The sequence below is a fragment of the Alligator mississippiensis genome, chromosome 5 (genome assembly GCF_030867095.1).
Source record: "Alligator mississippiensis isolate rAllMis1 chromosome 5, rAllMis1, whole genome shotgun sequence".
In the NCBI taxonomy this organism is placed as follows: domain Eukaryota; kingdom Metazoa; phylum Chordata; order Crocodylia; family Alligatoridae; genus Alligator; species Alligator mississippiensis.
Genome location: NC_081828.1, coordinates 39,162,028 through 39,182,953, shown reverse-complemented (window position 1 = coordinate 39,182,953; position 20,926 = coordinate 39,162,028). Strand labels below are relative to the sequence as shown.

The 20,926-nt window shown below is 56.3% G+C and overlaps 3 protein-coding genes across 6 annotated transcripts in view; 2 read left to right on the top strand and 1 right to left on the bottom strand.

Moving 5' to 3' along the window:
- The first annotated feature begins 438 nt into the window (after positions 1-438).
- Positions 439-6,936, top strand: CDC42EP5 (CDC42 effector protein 5). The gene is made up of 2 exons (XM_059728123.1): positions 439-1,001; positions 4,371-6,936. The coding sequence occupies exon 2, from the start codon at positions 4,371-4,373 to the stop codon at positions 4,950-4,952; it is 582 nt and encodes a 193-aa protein (XP_059584106.1). The 5' UTR covers positions 439-1,001; the 3' UTR covers positions 4,953-6,936.
- A 279-nt stretch (positions 6,937-7,215) lies between these two features.
- On the top strand, positions 7,216-11,536 carry LENG9 (leukocyte receptor cluster member 9). Of its 4 annotated transcripts, none has more exons than XM_014604142.3 (3): positions 7,216-7,941; positions 8,387-8,438; positions 9,092-11,536. In XM_014604142.3, exons 2-3 carry the CDS (start codon positions 8,410-8,412, stop codon positions 10,419-10,421), a joined length of 1,359 nt encoding a protein of 452 aa, XP_014459628.1. In that variant the 5' UTR covers positions 7,216-7,941; positions 8,387-8,409; the 3' UTR covers positions 10,422-11,536. The 4 variants fall into 4 exon arrangements, with proteins under 4 accessions (XP_014459628.1, XP_014459626.1, XP_059584105.1 ...); XM_014604140.3 differs by having other exon boundaries at positions 7,216-7,964; XM_059728122.1 differs by lacking the exon at positions 7,216-7,941 and adding an exon at positions 8,076-8,098.
- LENG8 (leukocyte receptor cluster member 8) overlaps positions 11,535-20,926 on the bottom strand; it is a 25,006-nt gene continuing 15,614 nt past the window's right edge. The window contains exons 7-15 of the mRNA XM_006261913.4: positions 20,649-20,834; positions 19,955-20,302; positions 19,074-19,208; positions 18,399-18,684; positions 17,652-17,753; positions 16,334-16,402; positions 15,707-15,836; positions 15,047-15,254; positions 11,535-13,543 (exon numbers count right to left, since the gene is read on the bottom strand). Of these exons, the coding sequence (XP_006261975.2) occupies positions 13,381-13,543; positions 15,047-15,254; positions 15,707-15,836; positions 16,334-16,402; positions 17,652-17,753; positions 18,399-18,684; positions 19,074-19,208; positions 19,955-20,302; positions 20,649-20,834 (1,627 nt within the window). The 3' untranslated portion in view covers positions 11,535-13,380. The remainder of the gene's footprint in view (positions 13,544-15,046; positions 15,255-15,706; positions 15,837-16,333; positions 16,403-17,651; positions 17,754-18,398; positions 18,685-19,073; positions 19,209-19,954; positions 20,303-20,648; positions 20,835-20,926) is intronic.

Here is a 20,926-nt window from a genome sequence, read left to right as displayed (position 1 = left end):
TACCACAAAAAATCCTCCCCTCCATCTGTGTACACATCCATCTTGCCAGCCCCCTCATATACACCCCACCTTTCTCCATCCAGACTATAAATACTCCTCTGTCCTCCACACTCTGCATCTGTCCCCATACATACCCATCCATGCACCCATCAGTCCATCCATCTATCCATTCCCCCACCTCTCTTTCCACCCGTTCTTCTATCTATCCTTCCACCTACCCCTCCACCTCTCCATCCACCCATCTCTCCACCCACCCATTCCATCCTTCTGTCCATCCCTCTTATCTTCTAACCCATCTTACTCACCCAAACCCAACTCCAGGCTTGCCCCTAATTTAATTCAAACGCCACCCACACACACACACATGCATATTTCTTTTCCCTCTGAACCTCCCCGTTTCCAGCCTGCCTCTGTGTTACTGCTGACTCTGCCCTGCCAGGGCCGGAAGCTCAGGAATGCAGTGAACTTTAGAAGTTGGGCTGTGCAATGGCTTTTTTTTCCCCACTTTAGCACAATATTTGCTTTGGCTTCCAGAGGCCGGGAGACCGTGAACTGGGCTACCCATCAAGCCACTGAGGCATTGAGTTCCTCTATGGAGGGGCTCTTCCAAGTGGCGCATCTTGATCTGGCATCTCATGACTCCCATGTCTCTGATGAATGCAGGTAAATAAGAGTCCTGGAGCTCACGCCCCAGAGGGAGGGGAGAGAGTGCAGCTCCACGGAGGAGGAAAAAGAAAAGAGGGGGAAGGAAGAAATACATGAGAAGAGGAGGAGAGTGGCCAGGGGTCCTGCATCGACTCGGGCGCTTCTGGGAGAAGAGGATGGCTGGATGAAGACGGGCTGAACGGGGCGTGCTGTTGGATTTGGGACAAGTGTTGGCTTCTGTGGGCTCCCTGGGCTCAGTCGGCATCGGGCGCCTCGCTGGATTACAAAACAGGAAGAGGGAGATTTTGGCTGGATCCCAGTAACTCGGATTTCTCCTGACGTCGGATTGAGTTAGGGTGAGTGGAACCGAGGTGGCTCCAGGCTCGGATGGAGGGATTTGGGGGTGGGGGGAGGAAACGGGGTTCTCTGGAGGGAAAGTGTGCGTGGGGGGGGGCCCCTGGCATGGATGGGGAAAGGGAAATGCAGGGGCTGGACGTCTGGGTTCTGCCCCTGGATCTGGGAGGTGAGTGAGGCAGGGCTGGGAGTCCAGAGTCTTAGGTCCTTGCTGTGGATCTGGGAGGGGTTTAGGGTGGGGTGGGTTTGGGAGCCCGGATGCCTGGGTTCTCTCCCAGCTCTTGGAGGGAGTGAGGCCTGGTGGTTGAGCTTTGCTTCTCTGTTTCTTGCAGGACCCCATGGCCCCCTCACCTGGGTGGGAAATACCTATTGTTTCCTCCCTCCCTTCTCCCTCCTCAGGGTTGTATCAGCTCCTGAACACCCAACCTTTTCCTCACTCACCCAGCTCCATGGAGACAGAGTTCCTGTCTCTCTTGCTGGGCCAGGGAGAAAACCCAGGCGTCCTGGCACCAGCCCCTTGCTCTAACCCCACAGACGCCTCTCCCCTCCCAGTGTGTGTGGGGGGAGCTGATTGGCCCCCTACTCTCCTGGGTTGTTTGCTCCGGGCCTTCCCTGGCTTTTCCCCTTCCCCAGCAGCATACGGCTCCCACTCCCTTCACCCACCCCCTGCAGGGGGAACTGGTGGGGTGGAGGGGCTGTGAAGTTGTGCCACAGTCACTGCAGATCCCACCCGCTAGAGCCAGGATACAACCCAGGTGTCCAGGCTCCCAGGCCCCACGCCCCTTCCAGAGCTGAAGACAGAACCCAGGCGTCATGCCTCTTCCCCAAGGCCTGGTACCCAGAGATCTCCCTTCCCTTGACACAGTTCCACCTGCCTCCCTGGGAAGATGAACCCCGTCCGCCTTCTCCCTGGGAAGGGGAGGGGGTGGAGATGGGGCTTGCTTCCACAAGGCCTGGCAGGCAGGAACCCAGGAGCCCAGGCTCCTGCTATCCCCTGCTCTGCTCCGGGAGGGGATTAGAGCAGGGGGCCTGGCAGCTGGGACACCTGGGTTCTTTCCTTGGCCCTGGGAGGAGAGTGAGGTCTGGTGGGTCTGAGCTCAGGGGCTGGGAGCCAGGACACCTGGGCTCTGTGCCAGTTCCAGGGGAGGGAGCTGGGCCCTGCACTTGCCAGTGCCTTCAGCAAGCTCTTCCCTGTGTAGTGCAGGGCCAGGGCTTCCTCTTCCTCCTCAGCTCCTTCATCCCAGCCCACTGGGCTCTTTCTCTTGCCATCTTGGTTTCTTTGGCCCTGACTCTTGCTCCTGCTACTCCTGCATTTATCTAATCCCCTGCCAGCCCCAACCCTTACTGCTTCTTCCTCACACCATTTCTTTGGCCGACGCCAGTGGGTCCATCCCCTTCCCTAGGCCCGTCTCCCCTTGGTCTGGATCATGTTTCCCTGGGACCAGCCCTCTCAGCCATCTCTATCACTGTGGAGAGCCCCAGACCCCAGCTTGGCACTGAGGCATTTTGGCCTTGTCTGCTCCTTGCTGCACTGAGGCTGTGGAGAGGCCATGGCTCATCCAGCCTCTGACTAAGGCTGGGCTCTTGGCTTGCCCATCCAAAGCTTGATGCTCTCAATGGCCAAGGGAGAAAACCCCCCGGCCCTGATCTGTGCCAGCAATGTCCTCCACATTGTGTCCTTCTTGGACCTGCCACCCACTTCCTTTGCCAACCCAGTCACTTTGCCCATGTCGTTGCTTCCCGCTGGCTCCCCTTTCCCTGTCTTGGGGTTCTTCCCTTTAGGCCCATCTCAGCTTGGGAGCCCGGACACCTGGGTTCTGTCTCGGCTCTGGGAGGTGCATGGGGTCCGGGGCGTAGCAGTGGGGATGGGAGCCCGGGTGCCTGGGTTCTGGCCCAAGCCAACCTGGCAGGGCTGATGGCAGAGGGGTGCCTCTATCCCAGGCCTTGGAGATCTGCGCAGGGAGGGGGCTTGGATGCCCGAGTGTGGCTGCGGGGGGTGGGGAGGTGATTTCCTGTCCCAGGGAAGTGAAGTCAGTTTCCTCTGGCAGACCCGCCCCTCCCCCATCCACCAGCTGGCAGCCTTGGCTGGGGGCCTGCGGATGTGGGGTGTCCTGGGTGGGTGGGAGGGGTGGGCTCAGGGGGCCTCAAGGGAACAGGATGGGGCTGGCACAGCGGGGTCACAAGTCAGAGGAATAGGCTTGGGGGGTAGGTCTGGGGCATTCCGGTGGAGGCTTTTGATGAGAGTTTGGGGAGATGATGGGGGTCTAGATGCCTCTCTCTTCTCTGGGTTCCACCTCAAGGTCCTAGCCCTGAGCTACCCTGGGGGCTGGGATCCCCTGTCCCACAGCTGGATCCAAGTGATGGAGGGGAGGGGATCACCTCCCTCTGTGGGCAGGCGGGTGGGGGGGCAGGGGATGCACTCCTAATCCACCCCACATGGTTCTCCCCCCCAACACACCCCATGCAGCCACCTATCCCACAGGGCAGGAAACCCGTTGGACTGGATTCCAGCTCCGCATGGCTCTCCCAGTTGTTATAGGACTGGGTCTGGGGATGAAGCTGGTGCCAGAGCAAATGGCAAGCAGAGCTGGGAGCCCAGACATCTGGGTTGTATCCCAGCTCGGTGGAGGGGGCTGTGGGGTCTGGTTGGTTAGAGCAGGGGGGGCTGGGGGCCAGGAGCTTGGGGGAGGGAGGGATGGGGTTTGGTGGGTTAGAGTGGGGGGGCTGGGCTGCCGGATGCCTGCATGCTCTCCCCACTCCTGGCAAGCGCCTTCCCAGGGGCCAGCCCTACCTTCTGCTCTCAGGCTGGAAGCAAGGCTGGGTCTGACACCCCCCCAGTTCTGTCCTGGCTCCAGAATTACTGTTCCCAGGAGCATGAATCAATCCTGCTTATTAGCTCATTGCTTCAGGCCAGTGCTGGGGGCTGGGATCCCTCCTGCAGCTGGGAGAGAGAGGAAGCAATAGGTTGAGACTCATTCACAGGCAGCAGTGGAGCCCAGGTGTCCTGGCTCCCACCCCACCCCACCCCTCCTGATCTCACTCCCTTCTCTGAGCTGGGGTGGAACTGGAGCCCTGGCTTCCAGCCTCCTCCCCCCATGACGTCACTGCCCCCTCAGAACTGGGGTAGAACCCAGGAGTCCTGGCTCCTAGGTCCTTCTCCCCTCAGCCGTAACCCTCTAGACCTCACTCCCCTTCCAGAGCTGGGGTAGAACCCAGGTGTCCAGGCACCCGTTGCCCATTGATCTGGGGCTGGATCAGCCCTGGGGTACCCAAAGAGCTTCATACCCTGCAACATCCAGGCCCCCCTGCCACATTGGGGCTGGCACCCATAGGGTGCCACCCCTGACCTCCGTGCCTCTCTATGCCCCCAGATGCCGATCCTGAAGCAGTCACCTGTGACCCAGTCGAAGAAGCGGCCCCGCATCGACCGGGACATGATCAGTGCCCCCCTGGGTGACTTCCGTCACACCATGCATGTGGGCCGTGGTGGCGATGCCTTCGGGGACACCTCCTTCCTAAGCAACCATGGGGGCCCCAAGCCCAACGGCCTCCCCACCGCCACTGATGCCCTGGCTCAGGCTGAGCTCCCCCAGCTGCCTGCAGGAGTGCCGGGCAGCCCCACTCCCTTGGGGGGCAGCTGCTTGGATGGCGGGGGTATTGCCTTGCCATCACCCCCTGGCAGCCTGGATGGGGAGCTGTGCTACGGCGAGTCCCTCTTCTCCTTTGAGCTGGATCTGGGGCCCTCCATCTTGGAGGAGGTGCTGGGTGTGATGGACAAAGGGGGAAGGCCTCATGAGGACAGCCGGGGGGCGAGGCCAGTGGGGGGTGAGGGGCTGAGTCGCAGCCCAAATCCCCGGCAAGGGGAGGAAGAGTTGGAGGAGGAGGAAGAAGAAGCAGGCTCTGGGCATGGCTACTCATTTGACGATGAATTGGATGATGAGATTGGGCTATAGGGGAGGGGTCTTGGCCCCCCCCCCCCCCGGCCACATCCTGGACTCTTGTCATTTCTGGTTCTTCTCCCACTCCCCTTGCTCTCCTTCCTGTGTTCTTTTGACCTCTTCCACCGTCTTTCCCTCCCTCCTCCCCTCCTCAGCCTCGGTTCCTTCCAGACATGTTCCCAGGAGGTGCCAGGCATGGATCCTGTTCTCCCCTCCTCCTTGCTTCTGGGCTTCATGGAGATGACCCCCCACTGGCATCCAATTCACAGATCCTTTCACCAGTCCAGCCAGGCACCCATCGTCTGCCAATGCATCAGTTGACCCACCAGATGGCAAATGGATCACTCTGCGATTCCCTACCAGTTTGAGCAATCAACCCAACCATGGACAATCAACCCAACCTATGGACCGGTCAACCCAGTGGCCAGTCAGCCATTGCCTCAGTACTCAGTCATCACCATTCAATCTACCAACAGTTGCCCACTGACTTGGCATCCTGGCTGTTGATTACTCAGCCATCACCCACCCGCCATTAACAACTGATTCATTCATGGACAAGTCAATTACCCACCTGCCTATTAATTGGTCAGTTATCTCTTCAATCAGGTAGCACAATAGTTAAACAATGGATCTGTCAACCCACCTATCAGCAGTAAACAGACCTGTCAATGAGATGATCAACCAGCAGTCAACCTGCCAATCAGCAGACCAGTCAGCAGCCTCCATGTCTGCCCCTTAGTGATCTACCCTCCTCTTGGGGGCCCAAGCTGATGAAGCAGAGATGTGGACAGGAGCCATGGAGCCAGGAGGGGGCATATGGGTCCCTCACGGGGTTTGGAGGTGTTAATACATTAGCCTGGGAAGCACTGGGAACCAGGACACCAGGTTCTGTTCCAGCTCTGGGGAGGGAATGGAGCATCCATCTGGTTATGAGGAGAGGTGGCCTCATGTTACTAGGGTTTGGGTTGGGGATGGAGCCGGGATAAAGGGATGTTTATTCCAATGTTGGGCAGATGCGTTAGCACTTAAGAGGGCAGCTGTGAAGCTGTGGAGGGAAGAGGTTGTTCAGGGGGGCCCATTAATGGAATCCCTGGGTGGTGTTTTGCTGAAGTGAAGTCCTGCTATCTCCCTATGGCCGGAGGTGATGCGGTGGGGATGGCATAGGAGCTTAGGAGGGGCCATGATCTCTTGTAGAAGTGCCTGCTCTGAGATCTCTGGGTTCAGTGTCTGTTCTAGGGGGCCAGAGTTGGGGGGGTTGTCCCTATGGGGTTTGACCTGGGCTGTGGTGGGACAGGAATACTGGTTGATGGGGAGATGAATGCACTGGAGAGGTAAGAGGAAAGTTTAGGGAAATGGCCAAGGACAGGCTGGAGGTGGTGATTTGAGAAGCACTGAGAGGAAGGTGAAAGAATGTGGCAGAAGTATGGATCAGGACACCTGGGTTCTACTTCAGCACAGATGCGGGGAGTGGGGAGCTGGGAGCCAGGTGCCTGGCTTCCATCCTTGCTACATCACTGATTTGCAAGGGGGACCTCAGCCATATCCATTCTTGCTCTGTGCCAGTTTTTGCCTCTGACATGGAGCTGCTGTTGCTGCCCTAGAAGGGAAGGCAGGGAAGGCTCTGTGATTCTCCAATAAAAGCTGCTATTTAGATGCTAAGAATCAATGCATCTATCAAGCCCTGACTGCATGGGGGTCCAGGCTGAATCCTGATCTCAACTCCCCTGGGTCAAGCCCAGGTATCTCCTTTGCCCTTCATCATTCCCCTGTATGCCTCCACTCCCATCCCCCACCCTGCCTTTCACCCTCTGAGTCTCCCCTACCCCCCCAATGAATCTTTGCATATATTTTTATATCTCTGTATATTGTTCCCTGTGTATAAATGCCTCTTATGCCCCTAGCCCCAGCCCCATGGCTGCGTCCATTCTAAGGCAAATCTTTATATGGCGAGAGAAAGTTTGTATTTCATGCAGTTGAATAAATGTGGTTCTGATCTCTATGAGGTTTTCTAACCCAGCTGCTCCTGGAATCCTTTCTCCTCTTCCAGCCTCCACCAAGCCAGGCGGAAGGAGGACGAATGGGCGGCAATTGCCGTCCACCAAGGGGAAGGGAAATTCCAAAGAAAACCAAGGGAATCAGGAAGGAAATATTTCCAGCTCTGGAAAGGGCGTGGGGTTGGCAGCCGGACGTTTGGGGTCTGTCTCAGCTCTGGGAGAAGATGGGGATTGGGGGGGGAGAGGAGAGGAGAGGAGAGGAGGGGTGGGACTGGAGCCAGGACTCCTGGGTTTTAGCCCAATGCAGGAAGGGGAGCAGGGGCTGGTAGGTTAGAGCAGGGGGGCTGGGAGTCAGGGTTCAAGCTGCCCAGCTGGCTCCCATTTTTCTGGGAAAGGTGGATGGCTGGGCTGGGCCCTTGGCATTGCAGGAAAGGTGAGTGTGCTGGGGCTGTTAGTCCACCAGCCTTTCACTTGAGCCTAAAAGGTCAGGGCCCTTATCCAGTCCTCCTACCTGCCCCCCCCCTGTCCTGGGGATGCCTGTAGGACAGTTTCTAGCCCTCTCCCCTCATTCACCTAGCTTATCCCCCACCCCAAGGCTTTACTATACCCCAACACCAATGTAGCTGTCAGATCTCAGGCCCAGTTGCTTATCCCTTCCCCTTGCCCTGCCTTTCCTTGCAGGCCTTACACACACCAGCCTGCCAGTCCTGTGGGGGCGGTGGGCTGGGGCATATATACTCCAGGTCTTACCATGGAGCCAAGATCACCCCCACCCCTGCCTGGGCAGCCCTCCTCCCCAGCAGGGAGCCTGGCCTGTGGTCTCAGCTGCAACATCTGGCTGGCTGCAGGCCACAGGTCTCTTCCCTCCCCCCCCCAAACTGGCCCCCTGGGTTGCAATTGTTTAAATTTCCTGGCACTGGGCTATTTCCCCTGTAAACAGTGGGGGGGGAGGGGCCAGCTTGAAATACTGCAGGAGCCGGCACCAAGCCTGACAGGCCCAGGGGGCAAAGGTAGCGGGTGATGCAGACCAGATGTGAGCCTGAGGCACCAGCAGCTGAGCTGGCTGCCGTTGGAAGGGGCGGGGGAGCGGGGCTGTGTCCTCTTAAGGGGGTGGGGGGGTGGGGTAGGGTGGCAGGGACTAGCTCTGATCCAGCCCTGGGGTTGCATGTGTGTGTTGGGGGAGGGAGTGTCCCTGAATTGATAAAGGATGTGTCCTCAATCCTGCCTAATGCCTTTGGGCTTTAGGATTTAGAGCTGGGGGCCAGGATTTGAGCGCCCAGATGCCTGGGTTTGCTTCCAGCTCTCAGAGGGACATGGGGGTCTGAGTTGGGTGGGGGTGGCAGGAGACTGCTAGGAGCTAGGACAGCTGGGTTCCCTCAGCTCTGGAAGATGTGGGGAGGAGTGTGCACTGGATTCAGGATGTGTGGCCCTTATCTCACTTTTTCCTTCTGCCAGGGTGATGGTGACAGCAGTAGGTGATGCAGCAGTACCATGCGGCTGACAGCATGTGCGTGTTGGGGAGCCCAGGTGCCTGGGTCCAAGCCCAGCTCTGGGAGGGGGTGAGGCCGTGGGCTGGAGCAGGGCAGGGGCTGACAGCCAGGCTGCGCAGGACCTGCCCCACACCAGGGAGCAGGGCAGGGGGCGAGAGCTGGGGGATGGGGGCAGGAGCCAGGACACCTGGGTTCCCAGCCAGGCCTGGGTGTGGCTAATGGCGCTGCGCCTCCCTGAGCAGGGGACATTTGCCCTCTGCTGGCAGCACGGCAGTACAGCAGCTCCATTCCCACAATCCTTTGCAGCATCTTCTATTGCCCAGGGTGCAGTGGCAGGGGGTGCTGCCCGGGGAGAGGAGCGGTGGCGGATGGGGCAGGCCAGGCCAGGCCAGGCCAGGCCAGGCCAGGCTTGTGGCTGCCGGCAACACTTCCGTGGGGTTGAGAACACCAAGGCTGGGGGACGCTGGCCCCAGCCTGTCTGAATACCAGAGCTGGGCCCTGGCGGAGGTAATGCTAGGGCTGGATTGTGGCTTGGTTTTGCTGGCTAAGAACCAGGGGAGGAGTTGGATTTGACCCCCCAGGGGCTGGCCGGTGCCCCGCCGTGGGGCTGGAGTAGGGCTGGTGTCACCTGGGGGCACAGGCCCTGTGTTCTGCTCTCTTTCTCTTACAGGCAGTCAATGGAGGAAGGAGCTCCCGCCCCTGGGGAGGACCCCATGCCCCCTGCAGCCGATACCCCGGTTTCTGACACTGTGGCCCAGGGGGTTGCTGACTCCTCTCTGGAGCCCAGAGCCCCCTGCCGCTTCTTCCTGGAGGGCCGGTGCCGCTTTGGCAGCCGCTGCAGGAACCCCCACCCCAGCCAGCCAGCTGACTCCCCCCAGCCCCCACTGCAGCCCTCAGCCCCCAGCAAGAAGCCCCCCATGAAGACAGCTGAAGATGTCATCTCCCGCATCCTCTGGGACCCCCTGCTGGACCCCAGCAGCTTCTCCGTGGGCTACCTCGACCGCTTCCTGGGTGTCCTGGAGGAACCCTTCACAGCCTTCTCCTGGGAGGACCTGGTGTCAGCTGGGCCTGGGGTGCTGGCCGTGCCCCAGCACCGCATCCGATACTTCAAGTACTGTGGCCGTATGGTGTGGGACAGGGCTACCCGTGCCGATGACATCTTTGGTTCCACCGGGAGCAGGTGCACCATCCTGGAGGTGATGAAGGAGGTGGCTGAGGCCCAGCAGATAGGCTTGGGAATGGGAGCAGGGGCAAGGGACCCTGACTCAGCTGTGGATGAGAACCACGCCTCAGATGGGAAGGATGGAGGTGTGGGTCATGGCTGTGAGGAGACAGCTTTGGAGAGCCATGAGGAGGAGGAGGATGAAGATGGCCTCCTGGACCCATACACCAGCCCACCAGCCCACCGGAGACTGCGCCCCAGCCACTTTGTAGCCGTCCGTGTCACCAGCCCAGAGCTCTGTGGAGCCATGGGACAGGTGCAGGAGACCCTGTCCTGCTGCTGCCCAGCCTTGGCGGGGTTCTGCATGCCTTTGGGCAGCCTCCACCTCACACTGTGCCTGCTGCGGCTGGACACCCCCTCCGAGATCAACGCGGCTATTGTTGCCCTTCAGGAGCTCCAGGCTGAGCACCGGCGTCTCCTGCCTCCTGCCCCTGTGCTGCGCTTCCAGGGCCTGGCTGCCTTCAGCTCCCGTGTGCTCTATGCTGCTCCTGAGCCCTCCCCTGAGCTGGGAGCCCTGGCCCAGGCCCTGGAGCAGGCGTTCAGACGCAAGGGGGTGACGGTGATCCGACCCCAGGGGCACCCCTGCTTTCATGTCACCATAGCCAAGATACCACCCCAGGCAGAACCAAGCCTGAGCCTGCCCACAGAGCTGCCAGGGGTGCTCAGCCATGGGGAGCTGGGGGTCCAGGGAGTGGAAGCGCTGTGCCTGTGCCAAGTGGGGCCAGGGAGACGGACTGATGGCTTCTACACCAGTGTCTTGGAGCTGGATCTGTACTGAAGTCCCAGGGGCAGCCCCTGCCCTCCTCCCAGTCCTGTGGAGCTCATCCCCTCCTGGATCTGGGGCTCTGCAACTCAACCAGCTCTGAACCAGAACCCTTGCCCCCAGCTAGGACCCCTGGGTTTTGTCCCAGCTCTGGCAGGGATCCAGACCCGTTTCACTGCACTCCTAGCTTTTGTTCTTTCCAGACTCATGCCAAGTGGTCCCTCTCCCCTCCACCCATGCTGCTGTTTTGAATCACCAGCCCAGAGCCCTGCAGTCTCCATTTCCAGCTTGCAGGTTTGGCTTTTCACCATGGTGCACCAGAACACTTGGGTTCCACTGACCCATGTGCTGTCCTCCTCCCCAGCCTCCCAGAAACAGGAAAGTTATCTGAATCTCCCCAACTTAGGGCTCTTGCCATCTAAGTTGAAGGAGGCTGTGATATGCCACAGGCTCTGCAGCCCCCTCCTGCTGTAGCTTGGCTTTGGCCAGTAAATAGAGGACAAAGGGGCAAATTCAGCCTTGTCCAGGGGGCACCAATTTGGGATAGCCACCTTGCAGGGCAAAAGCCTGGCCCCAAGCTAACTGTATACCTGTCTTTCCCAGCCAGTACCTTGACCAGATTCCAACTCTACCCACAAATGGGAAAAGACCTAAGAGTCCTGGCTCCAACCCCCCTCCTCTGACCCACCCCAGCCACTTCTCCACCCAGTCACAGCTAAAAAAACCCCAGGAAGCACTGAATTTGTCTGCCCACACCAGAGCGGGGGGGGGGGGGGGGGGGGGTAGGACTTTAGGATGTCCCTTAGGTGCATCTGAGGCTTCCTACAACTCACAAGCTCAAGGGTGTTTGTTTCTGAAGAGGCTGAGAAAGGAGAGTGATGCTGCTACTGGATGAGGAAACTGAGGCACAGGCAGTCTATACCTCCCTGGTGTGCCAGGACCAAGAAGCAGAGGGTGCTTATTCCAGTAACACCAGACAGAAGACACATCCTACAAGTCCTTTCAAGGTGCTGGTTGATTGTGTAAAAGCTAACTGCAAGAAGTCTGAGGCAGAGGTGGGATACCAACCCTTACTCCGTGGGTAGCCCCTGAACCATGCTGCAGAGACAATAAATGTAGTGAGAAACCTTTTTTTTCCCCTAGAGTCTTTTTTTTTATTTGTAAGTTGAGGAAAAAAAAATCACCCTCAAAAAGGGGGAAGGAAAAATTTCTGGAAAGGAAAAAAAAAGAGCATTTGAAATCCAGCTACTTGTGCACATCAACAAGTTACATATTTTCAAAAGAAGGGGAGAGGGAGGGGAGCAGAATACTAAAGAAACTAAAGATAAAAGAAAGGAAAATAATAAAAATAAAAAAGGACAAACAGGAGACAAGGTTGGGGGAGGGGATGGGTTGTTACCAAGTTACCTGTAAAGAAACAGAGCGGTGGGGGGATGGAATAAATAAATAAAAAATAAACAAAAAACTGAGCAGCAAAACCAAAATCATAATTAAAAAAAAAATCAAAATAAAACAAATGAACTAAAAAGCCTCCCTCCTCCAGGAACACAGAAAAAAAGTTGAAACACTTAGACGTGAGCGGAGGCTTGGCTTGGGTCAATCCCAGGGAGATGGCAGCAGCAGCTGTAGCCTTTCTCCTGTAGCATCTTGCTATGGCTTGCATCACCCCTGCCTTTGCTTTTTCTCTCTGCTGTGGTGGATCCCTGATACGATTTGATTTAAGTCTCTGAACAAGAGTCTCTGGTGAGGGGGTTGTGGAAGGGATGGCAGCTCAACCTTTTTCATGGGGTGATTTTATATTTTTGCCTTCTCCTCTGCTGCTGGTTTCTGCAGGTTGCTTTGTTTTTTGCCCAGATGTGCCTCTTGTATACAGATTTTTGGCTTTCTTTCCAAGGCTGGACAAAAAGCTCCAAGGCAGGAGGGAGAAAGAGAGAGAGAGAGAGAAAACTGAGACAGTGTTAGTTTCGGCTCAAAGTGCATCTACGACTCAAAATAAGTCATTTGCTCTTTAAAATTCCCCCCAAATGGTTTCAACAGCAAAAAAACCCAAAACAAAACAAAAAAAAACCCCAACCCCACCGCCTGCCCTGCTAAAGTTGATCCTTAAAAAAAAAAAAGGAAGTAGAAAATAGGTACTTTACAAAATACAATCAATTTTCTCTCCTTATTTACAGCATCAAAGAAAAAGGTTCCTGTACAGAATCCTGAACAAATATATACAGAGAAATGGGGGTCTCCAAAAATCATCAGGTCAGCTCTGTTCAAGAGGGAGTGGTTTCCTTGGCCATGAAAAGGGGAACGGAGGGGAGAGAGAGTTCAGGGCAATAACCCTGGGAGGTTTCCTGAGGGCTCGGCTCTAGAAAGTATCGGCTCCCTGCTCCTGAGGGGTGCTCAAAGGAAGCCGGAAGCTGAGTTCAGGGTGGGGCTGTGTGGTCCCCTCTAGGCAGCCTCTGGATTTCCTTTCCCTCCGGAGGTCGAGTCTGATCTCTCCAGGAGTGCGCTGCCCCGGCTGGGAAGGAGCTACCTGCTTCTTCTCATGCACCGAGATCCGGGAGCCAGACATGTGCATGTGTTTCGCTGGGTACAGATGGCATGGCCCTGCCCAGCCCCGGAGAACGTCTAGGAAGGCCTCTCCTTGTGACCGCCATCCAAGGCACTCCCCTCCCCACCACAACACCCCATTCCCTCCTGCAGAAGTCATCTGCTGGCAAGAGACCAAAGGAAAAGCATTAACATTGCACATGCCCCTGCCCTCCTGCTCTTCACACCGTGGAGGGACGTGCTGTCTGTCAGCTGGCCATCTTACCCTCTTCTGTCTATGCGTCAGAGGTGCATGAGGGTGGGGGGTTGGGGAGTGCAGCGAGCAGCTCCTCTGTGCTGGCACTCGGAGGCTACCAGAGCCTGGCCCCTCCAGAGCTGCCATGTGCTCCCCTTGGGTTTGATTTAATTGAGGGGGTCACATGCCAGGGGAGGTTTAGAAGTTGGACAGGACCGCTAAGCTCTGCTTGCAGTCAATCTTGGTGGTGTCGGCGCCTGCGTACGCAAGGGACAGAGGGGCCAAAAAGAGCTGGCACTCTTCCTCTGACTCGAAGGCCAGCTCTGACTGAACGTAGGAGACTGGGAGCAGTGGGCGGAAGCTGAAGGAAACAAAATAAAACAAAATCAAGCACACACACAAAGGAGAAGAGGGAAAACATGGAGAAAGAGGGCAAGGAGGGCCAACAATGAGATGCCCAAGGCAAGCAGTGCTGGTGAGCTGGCCTGGCACCAGACCTCCCAGCTTGGCACCCAGTGTGAATCAGAGCTAGATGGCCCCTCTCCCCAAGCAACTCAATAGCCTTCTGCTGGTGAATAGAATAGTCAAGTACTCCATGCATGCCCATAACTGACTATGGGATGACTGGAAACACCTTCCCCAAGCATACCCCCACTACAGCAGGGCTGTATCCTGGGCCCTGCATGGATACTTCCCCTCCCCTCCCCAAGGTTGGAAATGCCTGGAAGAAGCTGGGCAGTGTCTGTGACCTGCCTCCCCCTGGGACAGCAGATTCATTGTAGCCTCTTGCAGAAGCCCCTGCTACAGGGGCTCCTTTGGGCCCATTTCATTCTGTATTTTCTCTCTGACTACCCGCAGCTGGAGGGGATCTCTTGCCCTGTTAAGGCAAGTAGGTGGACAAAAACTGGCTTGGAAGTGGGTGTGGGGAAGAGGGCAGAAGAAGCATGAATAGGTTCCCTTGTTAGACTGGGAGAGGTCCTAGTACCCAGCTGAGTGCTGGTCAGTGTAAGGCCCTCTTGGGGAGGGAAAATGGTCTAATGCAGAGGTTCCCAGGCTGTGGCAGGTTGCTTGTGGGGTTGTGGCACAAACCCTCTGTTCGGAGCCCTGTCTGTCCACCTGGGCAAGTGGCTTCTGGGGTCACAGCTGAGCTTCTCAGGTTAAAGCCGGGGGGCCGGAGAGCCCCGGGAGGGAGACAGCCAGCTCCGTGGTTAAAAAAAAAAAAAGGTTGGGAACTACTGGTCTGTGTAGCAGGAGAGAATGTGCGGTGCACTGCAGAGGGGTGGGAGTGTGTACAGAGATCTACCGCCAAGAGAACGCTAGAGAAATAGGCAGATTGGGATCACCCACAAAAAAAAAAAAATCACTGCTCTGGGAGTGACGATCCACCCCTTCGCTTCCCACTGCGGTAGAGGGCCGTGAATCTCACTGCTCAGCTCCTTTATGGAGCCCCTGGAGGGATCCATGTGCAGACCTGGCAATGGGTACTTGCTTAGATGCAGGGGCTGTATAAGAGCAGAGAACAGCCTGCTGTTGTTTGGATGGCAGTTGGGACGCAGCCACAGGTACTAGCCACTTCCTACTTACCTGCCAGGGCAGACTGCTCCTGAGTACACTTGGAAGTCTTTAAGGCTAGCCCCTATCTGGCCTAAGAGGGACTGTGGGCAGGCCGCAGCCCAGTCCCAGCAGCAGCTGGGCATGGGAAGGTGGGAGTGGGTACTGGGCACCTAGATCTCCCACCAGCTTTAGCCAGGAAGCACTTGGCACCCCCAGCAGAGGGTATCAGGCCAGGGATCCAGGTGTTGGGGAAAGGGAAGGCTGGGCAGGGGCAGATTAGCCGGCAGAGCGCTTGCGCAGCCTCACATACGTTTTGATCATGGCTTTAAGAGCCGTTTTCCTCTCCCGCTCAGCGAATTTGTCGATGAGGTAGCCGGACATACAGGGCGCCTCATGGTAGAGCTGGAAGAAGCGGTGGTAGTTGGACAGGGCCCAAGCAGCACGCAGGGCTAGGGCGTGGGCTACGCAGGGGTCTGATTTCAGCTCCTTGGTCAGGTACGCCAGCTCTGTGGTGATATCTGAAGGAGAAGAGAGGCAAGGCCCAAGCTTATTAGGGCTGACGGGGGGACCCCCACCACCTTCCCAGCCTTGGGGGGGTAGTTGCAAAGCAGAGAAGCATCCTGGCAGTGGCTGGGAGGTTCCCCAGTGTCCTGGGTCTGCCCTTTTCATCAGTGAAATAGGAGAGGCGCTCTAAGTTGTCTCTATAGTTAAGAGTCCTGCAGGGATTCCTGGAGGACTCCTCTACAACTCTACGGTAAGAGTCTACCAGAACTATAGGTCTTCCAAGCCAAAGACATGGCTAGAGTTACACAATGTAGGTGGGTACCACGGGCATCTCTATGGCAGACCTTCCCCAGACAGGGAGGCAGGGCTGTCAGGAAGGACAGCTGTAGACCAGGCTTAAGAGTCATACCATCAAGGAAGGACTCCCCAGCTCTGCAGTCAACACACCTGGATGCAGCTCACTCACCCCCAGAGTTCCTGGTGAAGATGTAGTAGAGGATGCGGTAGGCAGTGAATTCCCCAACATTGCCCGGTAGGTTCTCCGTGTAGAGAGACTTGAGCTGTGTCTGGCACTGGTTAAACTCCTCATGATCCCCCTGGAGGACAGATTCCCTTTTATTGAGGCTGGGTGGAGGTCTGCTTGCTCAAGCGAACTATGATCAGTGACACAGCTGCGTAAAAAACCCAACCCAACAGCCCCCAATCCTGGCTCTGCTTTAGCCTACAGATCCCATCTCCTTTCCAGAAACAAGGTTGCAGGATCCTGAATCTCAGCCTCTCCTGCTCTAAACCAAAATGCCCCCCACTCCCTGCCCATAACTGGGGGTATAAATTAGGAGTCCTGTCTCCTACTTCTAAACCCCCTAGACCTCTCTCCTGTTCTTACCAGAACCAGGGACAGAACCCACGAGTTCCAGCCATTGGGTCCAACCTAGCATCCCTTCCTGCTTTGGCAAATTTCAAGGCATGCCCAAAACAAGGGTTCAATTTCTTCTGACAGATCAGCAAGATGCTGATGATGCCCTACCCCTGGCACAGCTATTCCCACTGACAGACCTCACAATGACAACTGGCTTCTCTCCCCCACACTCACCTTCTCCAGCGCTATCCGGGCATGGGTCTCGTATACCTCCACTGTGAAATCTGTGCGAATACCCTGAACCTAAAATTGGGGGTTGGGAAAGAGGGGAGAAGAGAGGGGCAGTGTTACCATACATGCCCTTGTTCAGCCACAAGCATTGGCTGAAAGCAGCCACAAAGAGGCCTCTGAGCTGGGGCAGAAGGCCTAGGCTCTTGATAAGCAGGCCAAAAGGGAGTGGCCGCAGCTTGGATTAGCTGTTGCCCTGACAGCTAGCCACAACTGCCAGCAACACAGTTAGCACATGTGATGGAGCTGAGACACATTAACCCTTGATGCTGAGGAGTTGGCTCTGCAGGAACTGAGGGGAAGCAACAGAAAGATGGCAGGTGCCATCGGCAGCCACCAGATCCAGTGAGGCAGACAGTCTTCTTAAGGGGTTATGAGTTCTTATCTGGGGGCAGGCTGCTAGTGCCAACCCTGACAGGTCACATAGCAAACCAGTGGCAGAACACTGTGGAGAACAGAGGAGCCCCAGTTCCCCTGCTCTAAGCCACTAGATCCTACTTCCCCTCTCAGACCCCAATGTCCAAACAAAACAAAACCACACCAAAGAGAAAAGTGCTGATACTGCTGTAACAAGACCCTGGCAAGGTCTCACATGGAATAATCAGGTGCAATTCTGGCCACCTGTGCCTAATACACAAGGACTGACTGGGGAACAGATGCAGAGAAAAGTTACCAGACTGAGCAGCTCTTATGAGAGACCAGCTGGACAAAGCACAGGCAGAGAAGAAATGTAACTCTTGTCTATCAATACATCCACGGAGGAATACCAAGCAGGGAGAAGAGCTACTGGAGCCAACAGCAGCACCAGACCAGATGTTAACTGGATGGGAACAAACTTGGGCTAGAAATTACATTTCTAACCAGCACAGCACTGAAGCTTGGGAAGAGCCTTCCAGTAACAGTGGTGGGATCACCAAAATCCCAGAGATATTTAAGGTGTTTAGATCAGCAAGTGAATGGGACTGCCTTACATAATTACTTACAAGAGCAGGGGGCTGGACTCACTGCCCTAGGAAGACCCTGCCAGCCTGCTGTTTGGGCTGTTCAGGGCGTGTCCAAATAGGAAAGCTGACTGCAGCAGCAACAGGATTAGTCTTCTTCAGGTGCAACAGTGTGCAGACACCCTGCTTTATGCTGCAGTCATTGCTCCATTTTTGGAGAGGCCAGTGTCCCACAGCAGCTGGGCTCAAGATATTTGCAGGCAGCCCTCAGCTGACCCTCACATGGCTCCCAATGCCCAGGAGAGGGATGGAGTGGGGCTCACCGTGAGGTCCTGCCGGATGGATTTCATCTGCTCACAAGCAAAGACATAGTCCTGTTTCTCCTTCCAGTGTGACTTCACCACGGAGAGAGATTTCTTCAGTACCTGCAGGACAGTTATCCTTGGTGAGTGATGGGATGGACAGGAGATCAATGACTATCTTTATTAGGGGTTTCTCTCTCTGGGGACAGATCATTTACCCCTCCCTTGGCAGTTGAGGCGGCACTGGGCCTTGAAGCCAAGCTGGATCCTAGGCTACAAGACACCCTATTACTGCCTTGCAGATGGCTGTAATGCCACATGCTGTTCAGACTCTCCAGCTGAAAGGAGCTCTTCCATATGCCCCACCCCCAGCCAAGATTTGGGGCTCCTAGGGATGTTGCCTACACTCCAACCATGACCCCACCCTTCTCCCTCCACAAGTAAACCCTCTACAAATCTATAAGGACAAAAGGTGGGGAAATTGAGGCACTAGGAAGAAGTGAGCTAAAGGTCACACAGCAGGCTGTAGAGCTGACAGAAGCTCTTCCTGGGTCCTGGGCTGGTGCTCTCTCCAGTTAAGCTGCACTGACACCAGAGAACTGTGGCTGTCAGTTTTCATGTGGCACCTGAAACTTTCGGTCCCTGGCTTTGGTGGCTCATGTGGTATTTCTGTACCCGTGATAGCATTTCCATCCCCCTTCATCTTAGCTTGGGGAAACCAGGCTCATGTGTGTGACAGAGCCAGGGACAGGGAGCATCGGTGCTCACCGAGACAGGCCGGACGGTTGAGGGGTCAGGGGCGCAGGTGAGTCGCAGGTAGTGCTTGGTGATCTCCTGGCTGGTCCCCATGATCTTGAGCTCATTCCAGTCAGGGCCCTCAGAACTAGCTGTGTCTAGGCTGTTGATCTGAAGGATGAGGGGCTCCAGCCTCAGCTTCTTGGAGTGGCCATGCTGGAAGCGGGCCGCCCGCCGCTGCTTCTTGAACTCCTTCTCAGGGTCCTCATAGTCCATGGTGGCCCTCTTGCGGTTACGCTTGGAGGGGCCCTGGTCATGCCTGCACATCACATGGAAGTCATGACAGGGTCAGGGGTCTGAGGCACAGCCAGGGATATAACCCATGTGTCCTGCTCCCCAACCCTTTGGGTCCAACCTACCAGCCCCTGCTTCCCTCCCCAGACCTGGAGTGCGAATTCAGGCATCCTGCTCCAAACCACCAGCCCCCACTCCCATCACCAGTGCTGGGAAAGAACTGGTATTATGTCTCCCAGCCCCACTGCTCTATAACCCAGCAGACTCCCCTCCTTTGCCAGACTTGGACATTGAACCCAGGAGTCCTAGCTCCTAAGCTTGGCTGCGTTGTACAGTAAAGCCAGCCCCTACATGGACACTGAGGTTAGAGAGAGCTTGTTCCTTCTCTGGCACAAGCAGGACTCCCCTCCGTACCTTTTACCCCTCTGCATCCTCATGCGACCCCTCTCTATGTGCCCCCCTCTGCCACGGTTCTTCTGCGCACCCCTGCGGGGTCCCAGGCGGGTCTCGCCGCCGGAGTAGGAGCTGTCCGAGTCTGAGTGGGAATCACTGTCAAGGGAGACATAGGTATTAGAGTGGTGCAGCTCAGCCATGATATGAGGGCAAAGCTGGAGTCATCAGGGAGCTTCCAGAACTGGTTCCAGAAGAACTAGGGAAGGGCAACAAGGATGATCAGTGGTGTGGAGAAGCTTCCATCTGAGGAGACACTAGAGAGGCTAGGCTTATTCAGTTTAGAAAAGAGATGCTTGAGTGGGAACATGAGACGGATTTACAAATTAGTGAACAGTGAAGAGAAAGTCTCATGGATTTATTATTATTTACCGTCTCTCACGAGACAAGAACTAAGGGTCACAAAATGAGACTAGTAGGTAGTTAGTTTAAAACTAACAAAAGGAAGCTCTTTTTTGTACAGCATGCAATTGAAGTGAGGAACTCATTGCCACCAGATGCTGTGGAAGCTGTTTAACCCGATTCAAAAAGGGACTGGACAAATCCTTGGGAGGAAAGGGACATCAATAACTATTGACCACAGGAGTGATGGGCACAGCCTCCAAATCAGAACTTCCTGGACCTTAAATGCTTGAAGCTGCAAGTGACAGAGGAACAGCAGGAAAAACTGTGGTCATACCCTGTTCATTCTCCCTTTCAGCATCCTCTCTGTCCCTGTGTGACAGGAGACTTGGCAAGACAGACCTATGGGCTGGCTCATTAAATGGCAGTTCTTAAGCCTGAAATAGGTCTGTGTTAGTGCAGCTGTGGATGTAACTGTGACTCCAGTACAGGCCCGGCCCTACCTGCGCCTGAAGTGGCGGCTGGGTGAGCGCGACGAGGAGCGGGAGCGAGAGCCAGCACTGGAGGATGAACTGTTCTCCTTCATGAAGACATTGCGGTTCCCAAACTTGGTGGGGAAGCCATTCCCACGGGTGCGGCCAGCCCCAGCCCCACCACCTGTCCCACCAACCCCGCCACGTGGGGCCGGGGGGCCCAAGGTGCTGGCCCCAACCCGCTGCTGTGAGGGCTGTTGCTGCTGCTGCTGCTGCTGCGATGCCAGGCCTGAGGGCACAGAGGCCCGTGGAGAGTGGAGCGAGGACACTTCCCACCGCTTTTTCTTGGGGCTCTCAGAGATGCCGTCCCTGCCCAGACTGGAAAGGAGAGCGCGTGTGTTACTGGGGGGGAGAGGAGCAGCTGACCAAGGCCCACCTTGACAGAGCCTAAAAGACAGAGGCCCCAGTAATCTTAGCCCACATCCCCTCCTGAAGCTGGGATAAGAGCCAGGGGTCCTGGCTCTTTACTGCTCCTTCTACAGCACCTAGTTTTCTTAGCCTTCCTAGAGCCAAGAACAAAACCCCGGTGTCCTGAACCTTGGTACTTCCTGCTCTAACCCATACCCCACTCCCCTCAGGGCTGGAACGGAACCGAGTTCTGGGTCCTAGCCCCCACTGCTCTAACACGCTAGTACTACTTCCCTACCTCCAGGCACCCACTCACCCTGGCAGCGGCTCCTGGCTCCAGTCAATGGTGTAGGCTGTGCCGTCTTGCAGCCTGGCCTGCAGAACCTCTTTCAGCAGTTTCTCTGTTCTGTCCTTGTCTTCCTCAGACTCGCAGGCAGTGAAGCAGCGCTGGACATATTCCTTCATGTCCTGGGGCCAGTCCTCAGGTTTGCCAGCCGATGAGCTGGGGGAAGGGGAAACAAGACAGATGTCAGAGAATCGAGCCTATAACTGTGGCCTCATTTAGGGATCATGAGAAGACGCTTAGCTGGGGGA